The following is a 25650-nucleotide window of genomic DNA, read 5'->3' on the forward strand; positions in this document are numbered from 1 at the left end:
TGTTCATCTTGATGTCATCAAGTGTTTTGGCCTTTTAATCACAAGACACCCTCTTCTAAGGCAGGCCCACCACAGGTTGATCAGACCAGGGTGCATGACCCTAAGATCTTGTGGCCCAGGTGGGATTTTTCCTCCTGATCCAGAGTCATTGGCTGCAGCATTTTGTGGTGCGTGATGTTTCTTTTATGGTCTGGCACAGGGCTTGTCCTTGGAGTCTGAGATCTCTGAGCAACCTGATGTTGGATGTTGCAACAAAACCCCTGCCTCTCATTCGCTTCATCAATAGTGACAAAAGGAGGAGGCCCTCTCTGTCCCTGTTGCCCTTCTCAGACAAAAGGTGTCTGAGTTTGAAATTTTGGAGGGCAAGGCATTGGATGGGGTTCTCTTGTTTCAATTGTTGCTGCCAACCTTGAAATTAAAGAATGGCATGTGGACTAATATCTTCCATGTCAATATTAACTCTTCCCTACTTTGTAACAGTGAATAGTCTCTGCATAACCCTGTTACATGTGACCCTGCTTTGCTACACATTTCTCTCTCGCACTACCTGTTTCTCTAAGAGTGGAGCAGCACCTGAAAACCATGTGTGTTTCTGTTGTTTTGATTCAGTGCGGTTGTGTAGTGTCTATGTTTTGTGTGTCCACATCCCTACTTTTGTCCTGCTGTGATTGTTTACGTATCCATGCTATTTTTCTACAGTAAAGTGGAAGCACTTCTTTAATTAACTGTTATTGATGGAGTTTAATATTGAAGAGTTTGTGGTATAAATTAACCTAGATCAATTCCAAAGCTCCACAAAAGAGCACTGCATTTTTATCAATCACTCTGAAATCACAGTCTAACCATTTGAGAAAACAGGTGATTAAGTTGTGGTTTGGCTTGTCTGACAAAGGGGTTTTTTGTAACCCTGGTGTGCCAAATATGCAATTTGCAATGCTCTGACTGAAAGAGTGGGGAATTGAAATGGGCAGCTTACTTGGTTTAATAGAGAAAGAACTCAGTAATGAATTGGAGAAGGAAGAAACTTTGAGAAGATAATATATTGTAGATGCTTTACAGTTGGCACAGAGTATGCTGCAGAAGTACATGACAGTTTGGCCACTGAGTACTTGTGCATGTGCATGCAAATGTGTGTTTATATGGTTGGACCTATGGATTCAATCCCAGTCTCCCCCATTCCATGGGCCGAAGTGTTGTTGGGAAAGACACTGAACCCCAAATTGTCCTAAATTGAGGGCTGTGCCGGAAGTGTATGAGTGATCTATGATAGAGAAAGTGCTGCACATAGGGGAAAAGCTGTATTGTAAAGCAATTTGAGTGGTGCTAAATAAATACAGCTCTGAATTTTACCTGTGTGGTGTGATACAGCAGTCTGAGGCCTCCATGGGATATGAAAGCCTGTCTGCCTGGAGTGTTGTGGGTGACCTTATGGAGGCAGCGCAGCAGCGCGTGCTGGACTTCTATGGCAGTATGTTGAGTATCTTTGCTGTGCCAGTCCTCATAAAGTCGCAGTAGGCCAGAGATGTAACCCTTCGATATCACAGAACAAACGTTAGCCTCTGTGAGGGAAAAACACAGACAAACACAGAGAGAGAGAGAGAGATAGTTCAGTATGTTTTACTATTTGATCCCTCTGCTGTTGATCATCAGTATTGGCTGATTGAAGACAATATAGAGTAGGAAAATCAATACAAAATCCAAGAATGACAAAACATAACAAAACATCAGTGACTCCAAATTGTCTGGCTGTTTGGCTACATTGTATCTATCAGTTCCACTGCATCCAGTCTGAACACCCACTCATGTATGTTTTGCTGATGTGTCTCATTCACCTTGTAGCCCCAGTTTGGAGTCACAAAGCTCAAATGATAAACAATCACATCAATTTTGATTTTGTTGATTTTTCCCATTCGTATCAAGAAATTATTAGAACACTTTTGACAAAAATAACAAGAAGGGAAACTTTTTTAATTAAGCACGTTTTTAAGATACAACATTAAAAAAAGGTATGTATTATTATTATATAGGATAGATGGTCCAAATTGCAGATTGTAAATGTGCAGCTGGTTATTTATAATTAAATTGAACACCATGCCAAGGTTTAATTTTGTTAGCTACCTCCTTTCTTATCTGCTCCAACTGGAGCAATGTGTAGTCATCAGTGACAAAATACTTATGGCATGGCAAATACCAATGTATCAAACTCACCACAAAGGCATGGTGGCACTTTAAACTTTATAATTGGGCCCTTACACTTCAATCTGATATTTGGGTGTCGTTGTGTGTGTAGAGGTGAGAAACATCATCTGATCCATAAATAAAATCTAAATATGACATGAGTATGAGTAGTGCTTATACCTGCAGCTCATTATAGGGACAGCATGAAAGTGATATTCAACAAGGTGAAATGTAAAAAGTGCTATCAACAAGATGATTGATCATAGTTAAACTTTTTTAAAAGGACTCCTGATATATTGAGGCATGGCATTGAATTAAATGTCAATGGGGAGGCTGTGGCTGAGAGGTAGAGCGGTCGTCCTCCAACCAGAAGGTCGGAAGTCTTCCCATCTGCGTGCCAAAGTGTCCTTGGGCAAGATGCCGAATCCCCGAATTGCCCCATAGAACAACAAAAAGTGCTAGTAATGTATGTATGAATGTGTGTGTGAATGGGTGAATGGCAAAATGTAGTGTAAAGCGCTTTGAGTGGTCATCAAGACTAGAAAAGCGCTATATAAATACAACCACTTACCATTTATCTCGAAAATTTGTTATTAATTCATGGTATGTAGTCCAACAATTGGACATCAAAGCTTATTCAGTTATGGTCTGATAGCCCAGGATTGTGTAGAAGGACTATTAAATGTCCAATGTTAAAACAATGAGGGGGTTGATGTAAACACTCACTAAAAGCAATCGGGTCTAATATTGACACAAACACAGCACCAAGGCTATCATTATTAATGTTATCATGAAGTCCCGTACAATTATTACTTTTACGACCCAGGAGCATGGTAAAATACAACAAATAGAATTGTTTTGTTTTTTTCTAAGATGGGTGTAATAAACTTCAAGCCTCAACTCTGTAATGTGAAATCAATTAATTTACTAAATCAGCTTCTGATGGCAGTGATCTAAAGTTTAAGAGACCACATTTAACTATCTTTTTTTGAAGAGTTTTTGTTCACTTTTTATCTGCTTATTTTTTTATTAAATACATTCAAGACAAGGTCTATAGGGTTTTGGGTGAATGACAGATCTAAAGAGAGTGCAGAGAAGTGTGTAGGACTGCAACTCTGCCTCCTTGTCCCTGGGTTGTCATTTTGGCTCAGTAAACTCAGTTATATTCTTTAGATTAGAGTTATTTATATAAGAGAAATGTTTAGGCAGAATGCATTGTTTGTAATGTATCTGTGTGTTGTAATTCTTTCTCAATGATACAGTGCATGCTGTAATAAATTTATAAAACAGGATTAGCATGTTGTAAAACTTTGAGTCATTGCCTAACTATCATTACTTACATGAAATGGTATCACATCTCTAATGCCTTACAATGTTGTTGAACAGCAGTTAGTGATGAGTTCATGGTCAGGTACATGCAAAATACCAATGCACTACTTGATGGGCTCCCAGGCCACTGGACAGTGTGCTCAAAGAAATACATGTGTGGAATTAAAATTTTTAAGCTTCAGTTTATTGCCAAAATAAATTTGAATGTTGAGGTTGTATTGAACATCTAAGAAGCTGACTCCATTCTTTTATTCTATATTTTTTTATTGCAAATGTCTTTGCTTCTTAATAGTATAAAGATATTTTTATTGTCTCAACATTTGACCCAAAAATCGGAATTTATTAGAACTGGAACAGATAAGCAGAATAATTCAAACGATACCCAACTGAAGATAAACGTCTTAATTTTCTTAAAAATATTAGAATTAACTTAGTTAAACCTGCAAACTTTGTTATATTAGCCTATACTAAAACAAAAATCCTCCTGCCACTGAAGAAAGTTTATTTTTCTAGTGTTGTATTGCGACAATGGTGGTTATAATGATATACTTATAGTATAAAGGAAACCATCGGCTGATGAATAAAGAAGGTCATGGAAACTTACTTGTGCACAGCAGAGCTGCAAAGGCATTGATAGCTGCCCTGGAAAAGAAACAGAGGGAGCAGTTATTTTCTCTGATATTTTAACGTATGAAACTTTAAAACATGAAGATTTTGTTAACATGAGATGTCAGTATTTGCTGTAGCTCTATATGTCTGGCTGGAAGGACAAGCATGACATAGTATAAATAAATAAAAAATCTAATAATTAAATACATAAATAATAAATAAAAAATACAGTTTTTAGCAGAAAAGACCATAACTATTTTTCTAAATTTATATATATTTATGTATTTATTTTTACATGTATTACATTTTTTATTCATACATTTATTTCTATATCTTTTACTTATATATTTCTACATTTATTTACTTATATATTTCTACATTTATTTCTATATCTTTTACCTATATATTTCTACATTTATTTATTCCTGTATCTCTGTGTCCATATGTTCACTACATAGGTGGGCTTAACACAGTCTAAAGCCTGTTTGGTTATCACGTTGTGATCATTGGATCTACTACTTTTGTCTGGATGGCTGGTACACAGGAGCTTTGCCCTCTCAGTATTAGCTGCTTAGCTAGTTATTAATGCTCAGCTCTATGTAACGCTCTGCCAGTTAACATTTTGGAAAGTTTTATTCGAGATATTGCAAAAAGCTATGATGGACATTGAATTGTTACTTCCTCTGTTTCTTAGATGATGTGAGTTTTGACAAGAGACTTCGTGCAGTTTGTCTATAGCATTGCTGCGTCTACTTCTATATCCATAGTGCTGAGCTGCATTAAATCTTCAGTCTCCTGCAACAAAACTGGACAAAGTCAAAATTGCTTGCTAATATCCTTGAATCTGGTCAATTTAATTAGATTAATTTCAATTTTATTTGCACAGCACCACATCACAACATACAAGGCACTTTACTGTCCTAAAAAATGATAGAGAAACCTGACAGTTCCCACAGTGATCTAGCACTGCAGTGACTGTGGAGAGGAAAAAACTTCCTCTATCATGACTTTCCATCAACACAGGAAAAAGCAAGTAACTGAAGCAAAGGTCGAAAACACAAAAACACCCGGAGCAGAAACACCATGAGACAGAAACAGACCTGAACAGAACCCTTAATGAGCAGACATACACTAATAAATACAAAGGAAGTAAGGATAATTTAACTCAGGTGTGATACAGGAGGGTAGCTGCAGACAACATCTGTAAAAACAGACAAAGACAGGAAGGAAAGTGAGAGAATAGATGTGTTGTAGAGTGCCTTGCAGAATGTGTAAGAATGGGAGAAATGCTCAGATTGATACTAAATTTGCAAGAATTTCTGAGTATGCACAGTGAGCTTACTTGACACACTTAAAGGTCCAGTGTGTAAGATTTAGGTGAAAGGGAACTATTGGTAGAAATTTAATGTAGAATAATCCTCATGATGTTTTCCCTAGTTTGTTTCATCTAAATTGTATGAAAAGGTCCTTTATATTTAAATACTTTATATTTACATCATGGGGACCCTCTCTATGGAGGCAGTCATGTTTTTTACATTAGTCCACACTGGACAAACTAAACACCTTTCGGGTTTTTATGACAACTGAAGCTGCGACAGGTTCTTTTTCATATTTGGAACGGGAGGGTGAGGTGAGGGGTTTTCAGCTGCAACATGCAATTTCAACAATAGATATCACAAAATTCTACACACTGTACCTTTAACTGCTCCCTAATGAAGAAATGAAGAGAGATGGCATGGTGAGACGTAGAACAGAGAATGTAGAGAGTAGATGGACAACACAATGTGGGAGGAACAATGAGAAAGAGAAGAGAGCGATGCAAAGCCAAGCCAGGGAGGACAAATTAAGAAGATGAAGGAGCTGTTCTTAGAGAAAGAAAGGATAAATAAACAAGATTCAGTTATACTTCTGTATTTATTTTGTATTCATTCTGTTGTGTTATGCCACAATACATGATAGAAAAATAACACATCTGTAGCGTCTGATTAATTTGCCTCCTTTTGATCTTCGTGGATTGCAGATTGTGGATCTTGACCGTGATGGTGGATCTCTGTGGCAGCTGATCATGGATTATGAACAACTCCATCTCTGTTGGACATTTTCTTATGTACAGATACTTGATACATCTCTTTATTTATGTTAGACACTCTTTTTCTCATCAATTTTGTAAATATTGTTAAGTTATTGATGTGGTCTGCTGCTCGTGGCATCTATTGCATTTCTGTTCGTCCTGGGAGAGGGATCCGTTACATGTGGCTCACTCCATGGTTTCCACATTTTTGTTTTTTCTCCCTATTAATGAGGATTATTTTAGCAGTAGTAAATGGTGTGTATTTATATAGAGCTTTTCTAGTCTTGATGACCACTCAAAGTGCTTTACAGTACAGTTTTCCATTCACCCATTCACACACACATTCATACAGTGCATATATTAGCACTTTGCAGCAATTTGGGGTTCAGCATCTTGCCCAAGGTCACTTTGGCATGCAGATGGGGAAAACTGGGATGAACCGCTGACTTTCTGGTTGCAGGACTACCGCCGAGAGGTAGTTTTTCCTTACTCTTGTTGAAGGGTTAGTGCACAGGGTGTTGCACCTTGTTAAGCCCAATGAGACATGAATATGAGCTATACAAATAAAATTTGATTGATTGATTGACTTAATGTGAAGTACAACAACATGATATGTTATGTTATTTCAATAAAATGAATTTCCTTTTAAAACATCAGTAGACAAAACAACATGATATACATAACTAACTAAATATATGCATAGACTTAATTATTTCTAACATTAATTTTTCATGATTAATACATGCAAAGGACTTATGATCCTGAGTGTTAACCATATATTTCTTTTGATATAATAATAGAGAGAGTGATAAGCAAGTCTAAGGTCACAGCAACATGGACGGTAGGGAAGTATGCTGCACATCATACCAGGTAGAGTGGTATCTTGAATCAAAGGGTAGCTCCAACAGACCTCTTGTTCAAATCAAATTAATTGATTTGTTCAAATCAAATCAAAGGAATGTGGAAAATGGTGAAATGGAATATGTACAATGTAAATGTGAACCAACAATATAACTATGTACACATTCACCAGGGTTGTGTTACAATGACATTAAAGGGGAAGTTCGTTTTTTTTCAACCTGGTCCTTATTTCCAGCATATGGTATGTAGATCTACTCATCCATAAAGGTTTGGAGTAACTTGGAGTCCTTCAGACGCTTTTAGATCCACACGTGATCGGCGTATATCCATAAAACGCAAGGGTTCGGGGCATAAACAATACAGCCTCTAAATTACGCATTATCTGCCGCAAAACTCTTTATTTACTATGAATAGCCAGCACTAGTCCCCTGTGAGTTTTGCCAGCCTCGAAGCTAGCGTTAGCTTAGCGAACCGAGAGCGAGTTGTCTTCCTGCTGCTCGTTAACCCACTGAAGTTAGCTAGCCTTTAACCCGGTGAATACGCCCGAGCACCAGGACACAGCTGCTTTAAAAGAATACTGTACTGTAAAGCACCTGATAAGTATTCTGCCATGTTGCGCAAAACTAGCAGCAGCAAACTCCGCGTAAACAAACACAGATGATCGTCAGCTGATCTGCGGCTGTGCGCCTCGGTGACGTCACCACAGTGAAAGCCTGGGATGTAAACAAAGCAACTCGCTAAGCTAACCCTAGCTCCGAGGCTGGCGAGACTAGTGCTTCGTAGTAAATAAAGAGTTTCGCAGCAGATAATGCTTGGGAAGCTGACATGAACAACCAGGTGGCCGCTTACCCTTTAAAGTATGATTATGATATTTTAGAAGCATTTTAAGGTCTTGACCTTCTATGTAAAGTGCTTTGAGATAATATATATTATGAATTAGCGCTATACAAATAAAACTAAATTGAATTTTAATTAATTAATTAATTAAAAACATGTCACTTTCTATAATGATCACTTTAAAGATTCAGTGTGTAAGATTTAGGTGGAAGGATCTATTGGCAGATATTGAATATAAAATAATCTTAGTGATGTTTTCACTAGTGTGTTTCATCTAAATTGGTCAAATTTTACCCTAGAATGGGCTCTTTATATTAAATTACTTTATATTTACATAAGGAGCGGGTCCTGTCTACGGAGGCTCCCATGTCTTTTACAGTAGCCCAAACTGGACAAACTTAACACTTTTTAAGTTTTTATGGCAAGTGAAGGTTTCCACAGGTTCTCTTTCATGCTTGGAAGGGGAGGGTGAGGTGAAACATGTCATTTCCCCATTAAATTCTACACACAGAACATTTAAGAAATTAGTCAGAGTTCCAAATTTGTAGTCAGTAATTTCATGAGACTTAAACAATAAATTGGCTATCTTTTCCCTTCCTTTGAAGTGGGGTGCCCCGATTTATCTTTTATCAATTAAGTTATCATTTAACATTAATATATTTAATATTAATATTTAAAATTTATTGAATGCCCAAAAGCACACCATTTAATGGTGCCACGCTTAAGGTAGTATAATCAGAACAGTATGGATATATTTTAATATACTTTTTCTTGTCATTTTATCACAAGGAAGTGTAGTGTTATGAAAGATAATAGCCAGGTGGAAAATAGGAGATTGTTTGACAGTAGTTTACTGTTATTCTACAGTGTACCTACTGTAATCTACAACAACAGTATATTAATATTACATTACCATGCTGTATAGAATATAAGCTTTACAGTAAAATACTGTCAGCTGCTTGGTTGCCATTATACTGTTATTTTAGAGTCCGTACCATAAATACCGTAATACAATGCATAAGAACAATGACTAATGTAACAGGTAAGCAGGTTCTTCTCAGTATCCATCTTTCATGAATTATAATGTGTGATAGAAAGCAAGTCAGTGTCACAAACCTGCACAATAGAGAGGACTGGACTGAACCATAGTGAACTGTTGCAATTCAATTCAATTCAATTTTATTTAAATAGCACCAAATCATAATATACATTATCTCAAGGATCTTAAAATCTTATTAATATAGAGAAACCCAACAGTTCCCACAATGAGCAGCACTTTGGCGACTGTGGAGGTAAAACTCCCTCATTAACGGAGAGAAACCTCTAGAACCAGACTCAATGTGGGCGGTCATCTGCCTCAACCGGTTGGGGTGAGCAGGGAAAAATGGGGAGGAGAGGAGAGATGGGTTGAAAAGAGGGTAGAGAAGAGAGAGAGATAGTGGGGAGGGGGAGGAAGGGGAGAGAGAGAGGCGAGTGTAGGCTATTCCTTTTTGAAAGCGAGATCCTGTGTAGAGATGTGTCTGGGTTACATACAGCCCTATTCAAAGTCCATGAGGTTCTTTATAAGGGTGGACACATGGGGATTCACAGTTGCTGCCTTTTTCTGGACCAGCTTCACCGTCTTCTTGGACACCACCTTTGTTCCCCTCTCGGGGTTAATGCCAATGAAGCGTCTAAGAATGTAAGAATAGAGAAAGCATATAAGAAGTGTGTTATTAGGTAGTATTAGGTGCAGTAGGTAAAGATTATTTGCAACCCATCGCATTCTCATTATAATGTGTCTTATAATTATGAAAGAAAAGGCATGTAACTGTCTTGCCTTCAGTAATATGACTTTTCCGACGTAAGAGAAGACCCCGGAAGTCTTCCCAATTCAGGGAAACCATACTTAAAAGATGAATTAAGTATATAACTATGAATTTGCATGTGCCTGATATATGCAAATACAGTATATTGCTGCAGGTCTTAGCACATATGTTGCAAGGTATCATCTTTATATTGCAGCCAACACAGACAATCTTTAAGCTATACTCTCTCACAGGATAGTTAAATGATCATGTTACTGTTAACGTGGTTCAACAGAAAGATAATAAGGTTGTCCCCTCAGCAGCTATATAGGAGTATACTAGCTAACTTAACTGAAAACATTTGCATGCATGCATGCCTGCAACATGCTAATACCAAGTAACATCGAGCAGTAGTCCTGACTTTGTCAGGCTTAAGTCATTTTGGGGAAAGAAAATTGTCAGTACAATGTAAATTCAACATAAAATGACATAACAGAGCAACAATGACTTCTACAATATCACAATTACCTTGTAAAGTTAGCCTCAGGAGCAGGATGGATTACTGTGCATGTTTGCAGGAGGAAAGCAGCAGGTGGTAATAGATGCTCCGTCCACTTCAGTGCTCAGTCAGACTCGGGGTGAAAATCATCTTCTTCAATTCCTCATCTTGTTATTATACTTCCTTCAATCTTGAATAAAATCACTGATCTATAATATTTAATGCCAATATTTAGCTTTCTTTGCATTGACTGTCTGCCAAATGAGGCGGTGTGACATGATGGAACATGATTTCGTTCAGATGAGTCATCGGCAGTCTCAAGCAACAAAGTGAAACTCAAGTCTGACTTGACTCAAAAGGAAAAATACTGTAATATACCATGAAATTGCTGTTAATATTTGTTTTCTTAAATCCATCAAAATCAACAGTATTCAACTGTATTTATGAAGAATAGTATATTACTGTTCCAAATTTCCTGTATTTTTACAGCAATTTGTTACAATGTGTGTATCAGTACCGTTTACAAAAGATTAAATGGTTTATATGAGTGCTAGCTTTACATGCTACCATGCTGGCTAATGCTACAGCGATGCTAATGCTAATTCTAATGCTAATGCTGCTGATAAAAATGCACAAGTAGGCCTGTATAGGCCCCATTTGTGTATGTGTTTGCCACCTTTTATATTACAGGGCATGGGATAACCCCATGACAGTGGATTTCAGCAGAAACCCTCCAATAGTGCCCCCCATCACTATATATAACAACACTGTGTCTGCTGAGGAGACATTCAGGATTTTGAGACGCACCAGCTTGGGACGTTTAACCTGCCTCAGGAGCTGTTGGTCCAGGTCTACATGGCAAATTCCAGTCTGTCCTCTGCACATCCATCATTGTCTGGTTTGGTTCAGCAACCAAACAGGACAAGAAAAGACTAAAACAGATTATCAGAGCTGTAGAGAGGGTCTCGTGCTAATCTGCCTTCCATCCTTCACTGTCGGGAAACTGCTATGTCCGCTCAGCTGAGTTTACAAATTAATAAATCATAGACATGGAAAAGTACCAAGTAGTGTTTGGCCCAACAGAGTAGAAGTAATTATTTTTCATCATAAATGTAACTGAGTAGGAGTAAAAAGTATTCTGTCAAACAAGAACAATTTATTGACATGTAACAGAGTAAATGTAACCTACCTCTGCAACCTGTTCACACTTTACCCCTCTAAACGTGACCACTGAAACCAGACACAAGAACAATAACAATAACAAAGGCACAATTTTAGGGCATAATCAGAACAAACAAAAATGCTGAGTCATTGTGCCTACCACCACTTGCATGCTAGCTATCAAAAGTACAGCAACTATGTTCTGCTTTTTACATATAAAAAGAAGCGCTCTGTTCTGCAGCACACTTAATTAAGTCTGGTGGAAATTCCATGCTCTAAACTTCTGCTGCTGAATAACCAGAAGGGAGCAGTATTATGCACAAATGTCTGCTGAACATGCACACCAGAGGGCAGGACACAGGGTCTTCATCCCTCTCACACCAAACATCTATTTACCTTCAGCAAATAGAGAAATATATAGCACACAATTTATATTGCGTTTGATTACATCAATCCCCTGTCCACATATTTATACACTTATTATTCATTTCAATTCACTACTTTATTTCTTCTTTGAACTACCTGGACTGTTTACTACATACAGAACCAATTGACTTACATACTCTCATTGTGTATACTTTTATGATGTTGGCCATTGGTGTTTAAAATCTACTGCACATAACTACTGTCTTTGTAAGAGTACAGTACAATATTGTCTGGACCTTCCACTACTATCATCAAGGTATTTTGTACAATTCTTATCCGTTCAGCTGTTTGTCTATTTCTTTGCAAGTACACTGAGAGCAAGAGAGAGAAGAAGCAAAAGAAAAAGAATCAATGAAATTTTCTCTGCCCACTGTTTATATTCCAGGAGGTCAGATGGTTTCTGAGTGCAGCCACACTGATCTTTGGAGAAGATGAATAGATTCTGTTTTGTTGAATTGTGTAACCTAATTTATAGACGGTGAGATTGCATATGACCCAGCTGTATGGAAGAGCAAATAATGCAATTTTAAGGCAGGGTGAATTAGATACATGTAGATTATGACTAGGGAATCATTGATGGATCAATGTGAAATAGAAGCTAATTTGACAATAGTTTAATGAAATGTTCCAAACATAAATAAATGATTGCAGCTATATGACATTAAGTCTTTGAATTGTGTAGGGATTCTATCAAATTACCTGAGAGCATTTGGAAAACAATATTGTCCAAATTACAGAAAGTGCGAACTTTCAGTATAGAATTTCAGTATAGAATGTAATGTGGTTTTATGTCATCTGTCTGTGATATATCTATATCTATATTGACACTGTCAATGAGTTAAGTGAGTTCAGGGCATTCTTTTTTGTTGACCCCCGTCGACCAGTTCCATCTGAATACTCCTCAGTGTTCAAACAGCATTTGTTGTTTTTGTTTCCAGGATGGAGGTTTTATTTATCACCACACATCTGTCCCATACATATGGGTCCTTGTGTAGACCTATGCAATATCACTTGGAAAATGGCTGTGGGATTAGTATTTACACAGTAAGCTAGCTTCATGATATCTCTTGTACACTTAATCATAATAACTCCTGATGATTTGGGTGTAAATAATGTGGAAATTTCCAAGATAAATCACAAAACGTAGTACATGACTCTGACCCTTGATTTATGAGAAGGCGTGTCATTCAGCAAGGGACTACTGACATGGCACTAACTGTTAAAGAGAGCTCTGGAGCTGAGTGACAATATCCATATGTGTCACAGCTCCTCCGTTCCTCCCAGTGTTTTTTACCCCTTCCCTTATTTTGCTCCTTTCCAAAGGTGTGTGCCATCTCCTCCTGATGACTCTGGGAAGCGCAGCCAGGGACAACACATGGATATAGTCATGGGGGAACTGTCAAATGCAGCAAACATTAAATTGTATCCTTTTAACAATCAGTTATGTCTTCCATTCCCCTGAAAGTCAATTTAATACTATTTTATTATTTACAACTTCTAATTGAAGGGAATAGGCTTTTTTGAAATAAATAAAAATAAAAAACTACACTCTCCTCAAAGGTACAGTGTGTAGAATTTAGTGATGTGAAGTTGCATGTTGTAGCTGAATACCCATCACCTCACCCTCCCGTTCGAAACATGAAAGAGACCCTGTGGTAGACTTCAGTTGTCATAAAAGCTCTAAAGGTGTCTAATAGTTTGTCCAGTCTCGACTAATGTAAAAAACATGGTGAAAACATCATGAGGATTATTTTATATTCAGTTTGTGCCAATAGATTCATTTCACCTAAATCCTAACACACTGGACCTTTAAGCACCACCATGCAGCTCTAAATTCAAGATATATTTATATTATTTTGGTATCCAAAGTGGGGTCCAGGATAGGGTTGAAAAAAAATCCACACTTGCCTTTGCGATCAAGCTTACCTGATGTTCATTAGCTCATCACCACACAGTATGGCTGTGTCCAAAATCAAATCAAATCAAATTTTATTTGTATAGCCCAAATTCACAAAACACATTTTGCCTCAAAGGGCTTTACAATCTGTACAGGTAGTGACACCCTCTGTCCTTAGCCCCTCGGTTCGAGTGAGAAAAAACTTGCCCACAAAAAAACCCTTTTAACAGGGAAAAGAAGGTAGAAGAAACCTCAGGGAGAGCCAGAGAGGATGGATCCCTCTCCCAGGACGGACAGACGTGCAATAGATGTCACGTGTACAGAACAAAGCAACAGAAATATATTGTACAATTACAATGAAAGACAATTATTACAGTAGCAGTGGTTAGCAGTGGTGGTAATATATAACAATGCTACAATAATAAAAAAGTTAATATTAATGTCATAGAATGATGACTAATAATAATAATAACAGTAGTGTTGGATGTCAGGCAGGGCCATGGCAGTAGTGGCAACCACGATCCACGAACCACAAATCACAAAATCATTCACTATGACCTACTTCACTATATGGTTAGTCTATCTGGAGATGGGACCCACTATTTGTGAACAATAGTTGGGCCTACATGTGTAGCCAAAGCCTGACGACATGTCTTCTTTCTTCTGAAGACAGGAGAGCTTCCAGAACTAAGTCTCCCAAGGTGCTTCATCTTCACAACTGTCTTAAACCTGCCCCTGGACACAACCACCATTGGTCACTGTGTGCCCCATGACCCATGAGGTCACAAGGCCGATAAAAGCCTAGTTCCCCCTCTTTTTTTCTCTTTTCTAATCACATCTCCTTGAGGAGAGGTGGGTATCGCTCCTGCTCATCCAGCCAGGGAGACTTCCTCCCCACCCAAGCTCTCCAACCTCCAAGCAGGCCTGCCTCAAGCAGACTGCTAAAACCTTACAAAGGCAGCAACGTGAGAACCTGCCTAAGGACTTCAGCACAAGCAATTGGCCAGCAGAACCACAACAACAGGAGCCACAAACCAGCACGACAACTTCACTGGACTTCAAACAGCACATCCAAAAGGACTTTTCCTCCTGTTTCACGGACGGGTAACACAACTGGGCTTTGTAATAACACTAGGCTAAGCAAAGTTCTCATCTCAGAGAAACACTGTCTTACCAGATCACCTTGGATGGTGTCAGTTTGGCCTCCAGCTCCACTGTGAGGAACCTTGGAATTATGTTTGACCAGGACATGTCATTTGACCAACACATGAAACAAGTCTCTCAGACAGCTTTCTTCCACCTGCACAATATTAAGAAAATTGAAACATCCTGTCTCAGAAGTACGCTGAGAAACGAGTCCACGCATTTGTTACCTCTAGACTAGATACTGTAACTCTTTATTATCAGGATGTCGCAGGAAGGCTGTGAAAAGTCTCCGGTTGGTCCAAAATGCTGCAGCACGAGTGCTGACAGGAACTAGAAGGAGAGATCATATTACTCCTGTTTTAGCTTCTCTACATTGGCTCCCTGTAAAATTCAGAATAGAATTCAAGATCCTGCTCATCACATACAATCAAGCCCCTTCATATATCAAAGAGCTGATAACACCATATTATCCAAATAGATCAGTTTGTTCACAAAACACAGGCTCTCTTGTGGTTCCAAGAGTCTGTAAGAGTAGAACAGGAGGTAGAGCATTCAGCTACCAGGCTCCTCTCCTGTGGAACCAGCTCCCACTCTGGGTTCAGGAGGCAGACACCATCTCAGCATTTAAAGTTAAAATTAAAACATTCCTTTTTGATAAAGTCTATAGTTAGTTCTGGATCAGGTGAGTCCTGAACCATCCCTTAGTTATGCTGCTATAGGTCTAGACTGCTGGGGGAACTCCCATCATCCACTGAGCACTTCTCCACTTCTCTCTGTCTCTCTGCCCCGCCACACTCAGTTATTTATTTTAATACATGTCAATAACTATGTTTTTTTTTTCTCCCATAGTCTCTCTCTCTCTTTCTCTCTCTCATTGCAGATATCTCTGACCCCGGAACCTCAGGGCAACAACTATAATAATAATAATTATTATTATTATTATTCCAAGATGGTGGCGCGTACGAATGCAGCGGCTCTTGGCTCCCTGATTTGGTGCTTTTTTATCTTAATCGTGTGTGAGTTACCGCCCCTCCAGCCCTCTCACTTTCACTCTCCAGGTCCATCAAGTGAGGCGCGGACTGAAGGCAGTTAATCCACGTAAAGCTGCTGGACCGGACGGAGTACTGGGCAAAGTGCTCCGTGCTTGTGCAGACGAGCTGGCAGAAGTCCTGACAGGAATCTTCAACACATCCCTGTCACTGGCTGAGGTCCCGTCCTGCCTGAAAGCAGCCACCATCATCCCGGTCCCCAAAAAAACATCCCTGACAGGCCTCAACGACTAGAGACCGATATCACTGACGTCTGTGGTCATATAGTGCTTCGAAAGGCTGGTTCTCCAGCACCTCAAAGCCTTCCTCCCCCAGAACTTCGACCCACATCAGTTCGCCTACAGGGCAAACCGGTCCACAGAGGATGCCATCGCCACAGCTCTCCACGCAGCCTTGAACCACACCTACGTCAGGATGTTGTTTGTTGATTTCAGCTCTGCATCAACACCATCATTCAGGACCTCCTGGTGGAGAAGCTGAACAACCTCGACTTCCCCCCCTCATCTGCTCTTGGATCAAGGACTTCCTGACCAACCGACTGCAGGTTGTGAAGGTGGGTCAGCTCTGCTCCTCCACTCTGTCGCTCAGCACTGGCTCCCCCAGAGCTGCATGCTGAGCCTCTTCCTGAACGCACTCTACACTCATGACTGTGCTTCCATCCACCCCTCCAACTCCATCATCAAGTTCACTGACGACATCAATGTGGTCGGTCTGATCGCGGGGGCTGACGAGACAGTCTACAGAGAGGACATACAGCAGATGGCGGCGTGGTGCTCGGTGAGCAATCTGGAGCTTAACACCAGTAAGACCAAAGAGCTGATCCTCGACTTCAGGAGGCGGTGCGGGATCCATGCTCCGCTGACCATCAACAGAGCGAGCGTGGAGAAGGTGACTTCATTAATGTACCTGGGGACACACATCACTGATGACCTCACCTGGTCAGCCAACACATCAGCGCTGGTCAAAAAGGACCAGCAGAGACTCCACTTCCTGCAGGTGCTGCGGAGGAACCATCTGCAGCAGAAACTGCTGTTGTCCTTTTACTGGTCTACCATAGAGCCGGTGTTGATGTACTGTGCCACAGTGTGGTTCACCGCCTGCTCGGCTGTAGACAGGAAGGCTCTGCAAAAGATTACAAGGGCCGCAGAAAGGATCACCGGCTCCCCTCTGCCCCCCCTAGAAGACTTTGCCAGCTCCTCAGCAGAGCACAGAGAATATCCAGGGACACTTTCCACCCTGGCCATGGACTGTTTAACCTGATGCCGTCTGGGAAGCGGGTCAGGTCATTAAAAGGCAGAATTAATAGACTGAGGAACAGCTTCTATCCATGGGCTGTCAGAACACTGAACTCAATAAAATAACTCCTATACATTCCAACCGTAACTACCTTCTTTGTAACTTTGTAACTTCATAACTACCTACTTTGCACTACAATCAACCACAATTACCTCCTCTTGCACCTCTCTTTGCACTATTTTTGTATAGTTTTTAACATTATTTTATTGTTATATTTTATTCTTTTTTTACTAAATGCACCTTTCAGTGGTAGCTGCTGTTATTTCGACCAGGCTTCATTGTGTGATTACATTAAAGGCATTCTATTCTATTCTATTCTATTCTATTATTATTAACAACAATACTGCAGTAATTAATTATTATATGAATTGTAACTGTTATCATTTATAATCAATAACTTCTTTGTATTTATATAGTGCTTTTCTAGTCTCGATGACCACTTGAAGTGCTTTACAGTACAGTTTGCCATTCATTTCACACACACATACAGTGCATCTATTAGCAGCACTTTTTGTTCTATTTTGTTTGGGGTTCAGCATCCAAGGACACTTTGGCATGCAGAATGGGAAGACTGGGGATCGAACTGCTGACAGCTCTACCCCTCAGCCATAACCGCCCATGCACAACAATGCATTGTGGGAAACGAGTCCACTAAATAGGGTATAAAGAAATTCATTAAGGCTGTGTCAACAATGACCCACTCATTCACTCACCCCTACTTTACTGTATAGTCTCTTCTATGTAGAGGACTTTATAGTTAGCTCATGATCTAAAGAAAAAAATGTTTTCAGACGCTACTCAGTGTATTTTCTCTGTGCCTGTAATCATTGTTGCAGGATCGTGACATACAACAAAGTCAGACAGTGGAAAATCTGACAGATTTTTGTTTATTTGGGTGGAAAGGGCATGGAGCCATATGAACTGGGTATACTAGAGGAATTTGCTATTTGAGCCAAATGTCTTCAGGTTTGACAGACTAATTGTCAGAGGTCCAAGAGGAGGAGGACAATATATATTACCACCACTGCTAATCACTGCTTTCATTGTAATTGTACATTATGTTTCTGTTGCTTTGTTCTGTACACGTGACATCCATTGCACATCTGTCCATCCTGGGAGAGGGATCCCACCTCTGTAGCTCTTCCTGAGGTTTCTTCCACCTTCATTTTTTTTTCCTCACTCGAAGCAAGGGTCTAAGGACAGAGGGTGTCACTCCCTGTACAGATTGTAAAGCCCTCTTAGGCAAAATGTGTTTTGTGAATTTAGGCTATACAAATACATTTTTATTTGATTTGATTTGAATAGCTTCAGGACAAATAAGATAATTAACTGTAAATAAACACTGCCATGCAATATATATATATATATATATACACAGCCCCTCTGTGATATAGTCTACAAGAAAAGATTCTGCAAACATTTCCATCTGAAACCATTATCTCTAATTTGAAAAAATAAAGTTAAGGACACCATACCTAGCCAACTGAATGTTATTTTTAGATCCACAAACTACCGAAGTATAAATAAACAGGTCATTGACGTCAGTCCCTGGGTTCTGAGAATGGGATTTCATATATCCTCTGACACTGACTATTTATTTGCACATGAGGCTAGCTTGGAGAACTGTACTGTTATTAAGTAAATATCTATCAGTAATTTTATCCAGGGACAGTTCACTGACACTTTTCCCCAGTTTTGTGGATGGAAGTGGTCTGAGTAAAATGCAGAAAGACTGGGTATACGTACTTGATGGTGTGCAGATTTTTGGTGGTATAGTGAGGGATGAGGTTGAAGATGACATCCAATCCGTGGTTTTCACCTATTAGGTTAGCTGCAGAAACTGTAAGCAGAACACAGCAACATAATGAAAAACCATTCTTCTACAAAGATATGATCAGACTTACTGAGGTTAGTCAACAAATGTGCTTAAATACAGGTGTTCTACCATGGAAAAGTAGGGAGGGAGTTTTATAAGAAGCCTCTTGGTTTTAGAATAATTATTAATCACTTGGGGCTTTAGAAGACCTTGCTCCACACTAAAATAATACATGTCAATACATTATATTGAATTCAATTTTATTGGTAGGTGGAAGAAAGCTGTCCAAGAGACTTGTTTTATATGTTGGTCAAATGACATGTCCAGGTCAAACATAACTCCAAGGTTCCTCACAGTGGAGCTGGAGGCCAAACTGACACCATCCAAGGTGACTATCTGTTCAGACAGTATTTCTCTAAAATGGGGCCAATTATTACTATTAACAACAATAGTTATTGGTAATTAATTATTATATGAATTGTTGCTGCTATCATTAATAATCAATAACTTCTTTACACTGTTATTGTTTACATTTTAACTCATCAGATCTGATACCTGATGGTGCACAAGTGTTCCCGGTCTCTCTCACCTCTCTCCCTCTCCTCCCCCTCCCCCACTATCTCTCTCTCTCTTCTCTCCCCTCTTTTCCGCCCATCTCTCCTCTCATCCCCTTTCTTCTCTGCTCACCCCACCTGGTCGAGGCAGATGACCGCCCACATTGAGTCTGGTTCTAGAGGTTTCTCCCTGTTAATGAGGGAGTTTTCCCTCTCCACAGTCGCCAAAGTGCTGCTCGTTGTGGGAACTGTTGGGTTTCTCTATATTAATAAGATTTTAAGGTCTTGACCTTCTATGTAAAGTGCCTTGAGATAATGTATATTATGATTTGGCGCTAAACAAATAAAATTGAATTGAATTGAATTACAATGACCTCAGTTTTGTCTGACTTTAGAAGTAAGACCTTTTGGGTCATCCAGGCCTTGATTTTTTTATTTTTTATTTGTATATTTATATTAATATTTTGATACATTCCGGAAGTTGAACTAAGTGATTAGATTCATCATGCTTCATAGAAATGTACAGCTGGGTGTCGTCTGCGTAACAATAGTATATCTGTGGTGTATGTGGTGCTTTCTGATGATGTTGCCTAAGGGGAGCATGTATAAGGTGAAGAGTATCGGTCCAAGGACAGAACCTTGTGGAACTCCATGACTAACTTGCATAAGCATGGAGGGGTCATTGTTGACGTAAACAAGTTGAAATCTATCTGATAAATATGATTTAAACCAGTCTAGTGCAGTTCCTTTGATCCCTACATGTTGTTCTAGTCTCTGTAACAAGATCTTGAGATCTATGGTGTCAAATGCTGCACTAAGATCCAACAGGACAAGTATAGAGACAAGTCCATCATCTGATGCCATGAAAAGGTCATTAGTTTTAATAAATGGTAAATGGTTGTATTTATATAGCGCTTTTCTAGTCTTGAAGACCACTCAAAGCGCTTTACACTACAGTTTGCCATTCACCCATTTACACACACATTCATACATACATAGAGTGCATCTAGAGTAGCACTTGTATTGTTGTTGTTCTATGGGGCAATTCGGGGTTCAGCATCTTGCCCAAGGACACTTTGGCATGCAGATGGGAAGACTGGGAATTTAACTTCCGAACTTCTGGTTGATGACGACACCTCTACCCCTCAGCCACAGCCACCCATTAGTTTTAATAGCACTGTTTCTGTGCTGTGCTGGATTCTAAATCCTGACTGGAATTTTCCCCGCAATCCGTTACTATCTAAGTAATCACACAGCTGGTTAGCAACAGCTTTTTCTAGGATTTTGGAAATGAAGGGCAGGTTTGATATGGGTCTGTAATTAGCAAAAACCTCTGGATCAAGTGTGGGTTTTTTAAGCAGAGGTTTAATAACAGCTACCTTAAAAGCTTGTGGTACGTAGGCGGTTAAAAAAGGCATATAAATCTGATTTAATATGGAACTGTCAATTAGGGGGAAAACTTACTTCAAAAGTTTAGTTGGGACAGAGTCTAATTGACAAGTTGTTGGTTTACATGATGAAACTAATAAGGTCAGTTCAGAAAGATCAATAGAAGTAAAATGGTTCAAATAAATCTGGTGCTGCAGGTGGTTCTATGGTTTCAGGACAAGACAATGTATCTATGCTATTCATTTGGAGGAGGTGGTGGATTTCTTCGGTGATGGTTATAATTTTATTTTGTGAAGAAGTTCATTGCTTCTCAGGGTTAGAGGGATAGACGGGTACATGACAGCATATAATATAAAAACACCTTTTCATGACATAAAATACCACATAAAGTTAAAAAAGGGTTCAAATTCAGATTCAGACTATGTTATCAAAGCTTATTAAGCAGATTAATGCATGGGTTAAAAAATGTGATGCAACTTTAGTCTATATCCTGGGAATGATATATCTCTGCCCTAAAGATAAAAGCACATATATAAACAACAGATGTTCAAAGTGGATTCTATTCTCTTTCTATGATCTTGAAAGCTTAAAGGTCCAGTGTGTAAGATTTAGGTGAAAGGGATTTATATGTAGAATGATCCTCATGATGTTTTCACTAGTTCATTTCATCTAAATTGTATGAATTGTAGTTTTCTTCACCCCAGAAAAGGCCCTTTATATTTAAAAACTTTATATTTACATCGAGGGGGTCCTCTCTATGGAGGCCGCCATGTTTTTTACATTAGTCCACACTGGACAAACTAAACACCTTTTGAATTTTTATGACAACTGAAGACTACCACAGGTTCTTTTTCATGTTTGGAAGGAGAGGGTGAGGTGAGGGGTGTTCAGCTGCAACATGCAATTTCAACACTAGCTATCACAAAATTCTACACACTGTATCTTTAAGTCATGGTGTTCTGGTCTTGTGCTCATTGGTTTCATTAATAACTTGATAACTACCCAATTTGACAATCTGGTCCAATAGTAAAACTGTGAACCTGTAGTTCACCAAAGGCTTATTCCATTCAAAACAGTCAAGTCCTTTTTATTGAACATAAAGTGGCTTGTCTACTAATCAGGATGTTAATCCTAAACTCCTCCAGTCTACATAATGAAGTGTCGTACACAGAAGCACTTTACATGGTATAAAGTACTCTTGAGTGGACCTAAGTAGAAAAGAGCTATACAAATTACAACCTGCATTACATCATTTCTGTAACAAAATGGTATAGGTAGTGAGTTGCCAGTTGTTCTCTAAATTCTTATAATCTTATACCTGTATTGTTTGCATCTGCCACTCCACCAAACTGTGGTCCTAGGTGGTTGAGTCAGTTTGGCAAATGACATGGCCATTCCTGGTTCAACCAAATCTCTTAGAAATTATGTTCACATATTACTTTTTATCAACATATTTCCCACTTGAAAATGAAAATTTACAAAATGTCTGCAATACATGAACACACTTATCCTCATTACATTCTTTTCTTATTGTTTATATGGTTATAATAGTTATATAAATATAAAATGCTATGTCTAAGAACATGCAAAGCAAGCACACACAGCGGTGCTGCTTCAGGATGTGTTGACAAAGACAAAGTTGCTTCCATAAGGATGGGGGGCAGATGGATACTGGCTGGTTCATACGTAAAGTTTGTATCTTTGCTTGACTGCTACTTCACTGACAACTAGTGGATAAAATTGATAAAGATATCCAGATCTGCACCAGATTTGGATGAATTCTTCCCTGACCCATGCCCCATCCCCCCATCAAGTTGGGTGCAAATTAGTAAGCATTTAGTAACATATCCTGATGATAAACAAACACAAGTGGAAACATAACCTCCTTGGCAGAGGTACCAAAAATGTTAATGTTTGACTTTTTGCATGTGTTGATACCTGATGAAGAATAGACTTGGATGACCCAGAGGCAGGCAGCAGACATCTTGGCATGTTTGGCATTGTGTTTTAGCAGATTCAGAGTCAGCAGCACAGCTCCAGTCTCCTCTGCCTTCAAACCAATTCGACTATCTGCACAAACGGATACAAATAAATATTTTCATTCAAATGAAGACAGAGTAAGGGCAAAATGTACAAAATGTATCCTAAAAGTCTGCATCTGGAGCTGCCTTCACGTTTGCACACACAAGCTCTCGCCCAAGGGCACACGCGGGATGCTAATTACCATCGCTACTTTCATAAACATGGCTACTTTCTCTAGCATTGCTACTTCTGGTAGTGGGCTTCTAAAAATCTATATCCAATACCAGGCATATATTTTATATTCTGTATGGTCCCTCTATGAATTGAAAGCTGGGACCTCCTGTCTTTCTTCCAAGGGGATAGAATAAGTAAAATTAAGATGAATATGCTCCCTAAATTACTTTTTTTAATCTCAGAATTGGCCAAAGTCTTGACGAGACTAGAAAAGTATTATATAAATATAGACCATTTACCATTGTTTTATTATTGCAGAGGCCTCCTACAGTATCACTGGGCAGTTAATATAAGAGCATTGCTGTATTTGGATGAAGAGTGATATCATTGGTCCTGATTGGATGTGTTTTGAAAGAGCATACATAAAATCTTCCTCAGCAGTGGCTTTATTATGTTCCAAATTACCATTTAAACAGCCTATCTCAACCTTCACTTCCAACCCAGGCATTACACATTCAGTTCAAATTTATCACTCCTACAGGTCCAATGTGTATGAGTTAGGTGAAAAGGGATTTTTATATAAAAATATAAAATAATCCAAGTGATGTTTTCACTGGTGAATGCTACCGAAACTACAGTAATGCATGCTCACATACTCGGAGTCAGTTAACACAGACTCAACAGCCCAACATCATAATAAGCTTTGTAGTACTGTATAACACCGATTCACTGAAATCAGTTTTTGTGAACCCCGACCTTCTTTGTTAAAAAAAACAAAAAACAGCTCCAACTCTTCCCTACAAAGTCTGTCTCTAACATGCACAGAAAGCAGCAGCATACATTAATGTAGAAACAAACTTTCACCCGTTTTTCTGCGTGTCATTGTCAAGTCTTTCCACCAGCACTGCATGTTACCAAGGAACTCCCAAATCCCAAGATAGCCTGTTCTCAATGAAAAACGCGATACATGCATCCCTCATGTCTGCTCTGGCCTCACTGATCATGAATATCACCCCGAAAACAAGGTAGAAGCAGTTCAAAAAAGCAAGAGGGTCTCCATGAATTTACTTACTTTTGTTGCAGCTGGTTCTTCCGACCTTTCATTATTGTTAAACCTGTCATGGTTTGAATGCCATGGCCAATTTGAAGATTGTTTCTGACCATGTTCATCCCTTTATGGCCACAGTATCCTTTATTATAGTGGCTACTGCTAGCATGGTAATGCTCCATGTGACAAATAAAAAATTGCTTTAAACTGCTTTCATGATCATGACATTGAGTTAAGTGAACTTCAGTGGCACCCCGCAGTCACCAGATCTAAATCCAGTCGGACAACTTTGGGATGCGGAGGATTTCTATGTATTTCTAGATTACCAGCATACAGATAAATCTGGAAAAATATTGTGATGGAGTCAAGTCAACAGAAAGAAGAATTAAAAGATTCCAACATATTGTGGAATCCATGACATAAAAAACTTAGGCTATTGAAAGGCAAATAAATATAAACAATCTTAAATTAGTGTGGTGTTCCTCATTAGGTGCTCAGTGAATATAGCTACAAGAATCTTGTGTTGCACTAATGTGTCTCAAGTTTGATTAAAGAGTCAAATATTTATAATTTAGTTTCCCATCACCATCATTTATTTACTTTTGATCATTCCTCACCTCTGTGCCCAACTTTAGCCAGCAGGTGCAGCAGTGGCAGCAGGACAGTGTAATTGGGACAGAAGCTGAGGCCAGTGTTGACCAACACAGTCAGCAAGGCCTCACTGCCACCTTTACTAATCAAATAGCGGATACGATGATCTGTACCTGAACAGAGACAGAATGATTATGTTGACACAAAACAAATTATGTTACAGAGTACAATGTAAATAAAGTTTGTTTGTCAGTAAGAGTGACATATTTTGTTGTTGTTATAATGTAATTGTTCATTATGTAATAAGTCCATTAGCACACTAGATTTCAAATAAATAATAAAGAGATTTCATTGTTTACTTTGAGCCTTATTTTCAGGGTTTCTCCTCCCACATCACATTAATAGGTCTGGTTAAAAGCTGATATTAGCTCACCAGCTGACAGAAGTTCATCAAGGACATTGAGGTTGATCAAGGTGCTCGCCACATCCCCTTCGTTCTGCAGACACAAAAAAAACAAAGAAATATAACAAAATGCAAAAAGTTTTCTTATCTGAAAATAATGATGTCGATATGTACATATATCAGTATTTGATAATAATATTTAATTTTTTTGTATTGCCAAATTTATCTGAAATGGAATCTTATAGATAGATGGATATATTATAAGATAGTGATAGTCTGGCATTATGCAAAAAGAACAGGCTGTGCCCTGATTATATTTGTCCTCTATACCAATCAAATATTTCAATTCATCTATCCATCTATTCAACACATACTCAGTGTGAGTCTCCAGTCTGAGTAGATTGAGATATGTTGAATACTCTCTGCAGTTTATGGACTTAACCTCAGTCATCGCTGTAGTTTCCCAGACAATACATTACATTTTTTTCAAAAACAAATTTACCCCCC

At 38.9% G+C, this 25650-nt stretch overlaps 1 protein-coding gene across 3 annotated transcripts in view; it reads right to left on the reverse strand.

The window, feature by feature from the left end:
* Nucleotides 1–25650, reverse strand: part of LOC109640594 (cytosolic carboxypeptidase 4) — a 115777-nt gene that overhangs the window by 69687 nt on the left and 20440 nt on the right. For all 3 annotated transcript variants that reach the window (XM_069533287.1, XM_069533286.1, XM_069533288.1), the window contains exons 2-7: nt 25174–25237; nt 24767–24913; nt 22844–22975; nt 18893–18986; nt 4112–4149; nt 1351–1559 (exon numbers count right to left, since the gene is read on the reverse strand). In XM_069533287.1, coding sequence (XP_069389388.1) covers nt 1351–1559; nt 4112–4149; nt 18893–18986; nt 22844–22975; nt 24767–24913; nt 25174–25237 — 684 coding nt within the window. The remainder of the gene's footprint in view (nt 1–1350; nt 1560–4111; nt 4150–18892; nt 18987–22843; nt 22976–24766; nt 24914–25173; nt 25238–25650) is intronic.

Source organism: Paralichthys olivaceus, chromosome 10 (assembly GCF_024713975.1).
Source record: "Paralichthys olivaceus isolate ysfri-2021 chromosome 10, ASM2471397v2, whole genome shotgun sequence".
Lineage (NCBI taxonomy): Eukaryota > Metazoa > Chordata > Actinopteri > Pleuronectiformes > Paralichthyidae > Paralichthys > Paralichthys olivaceus.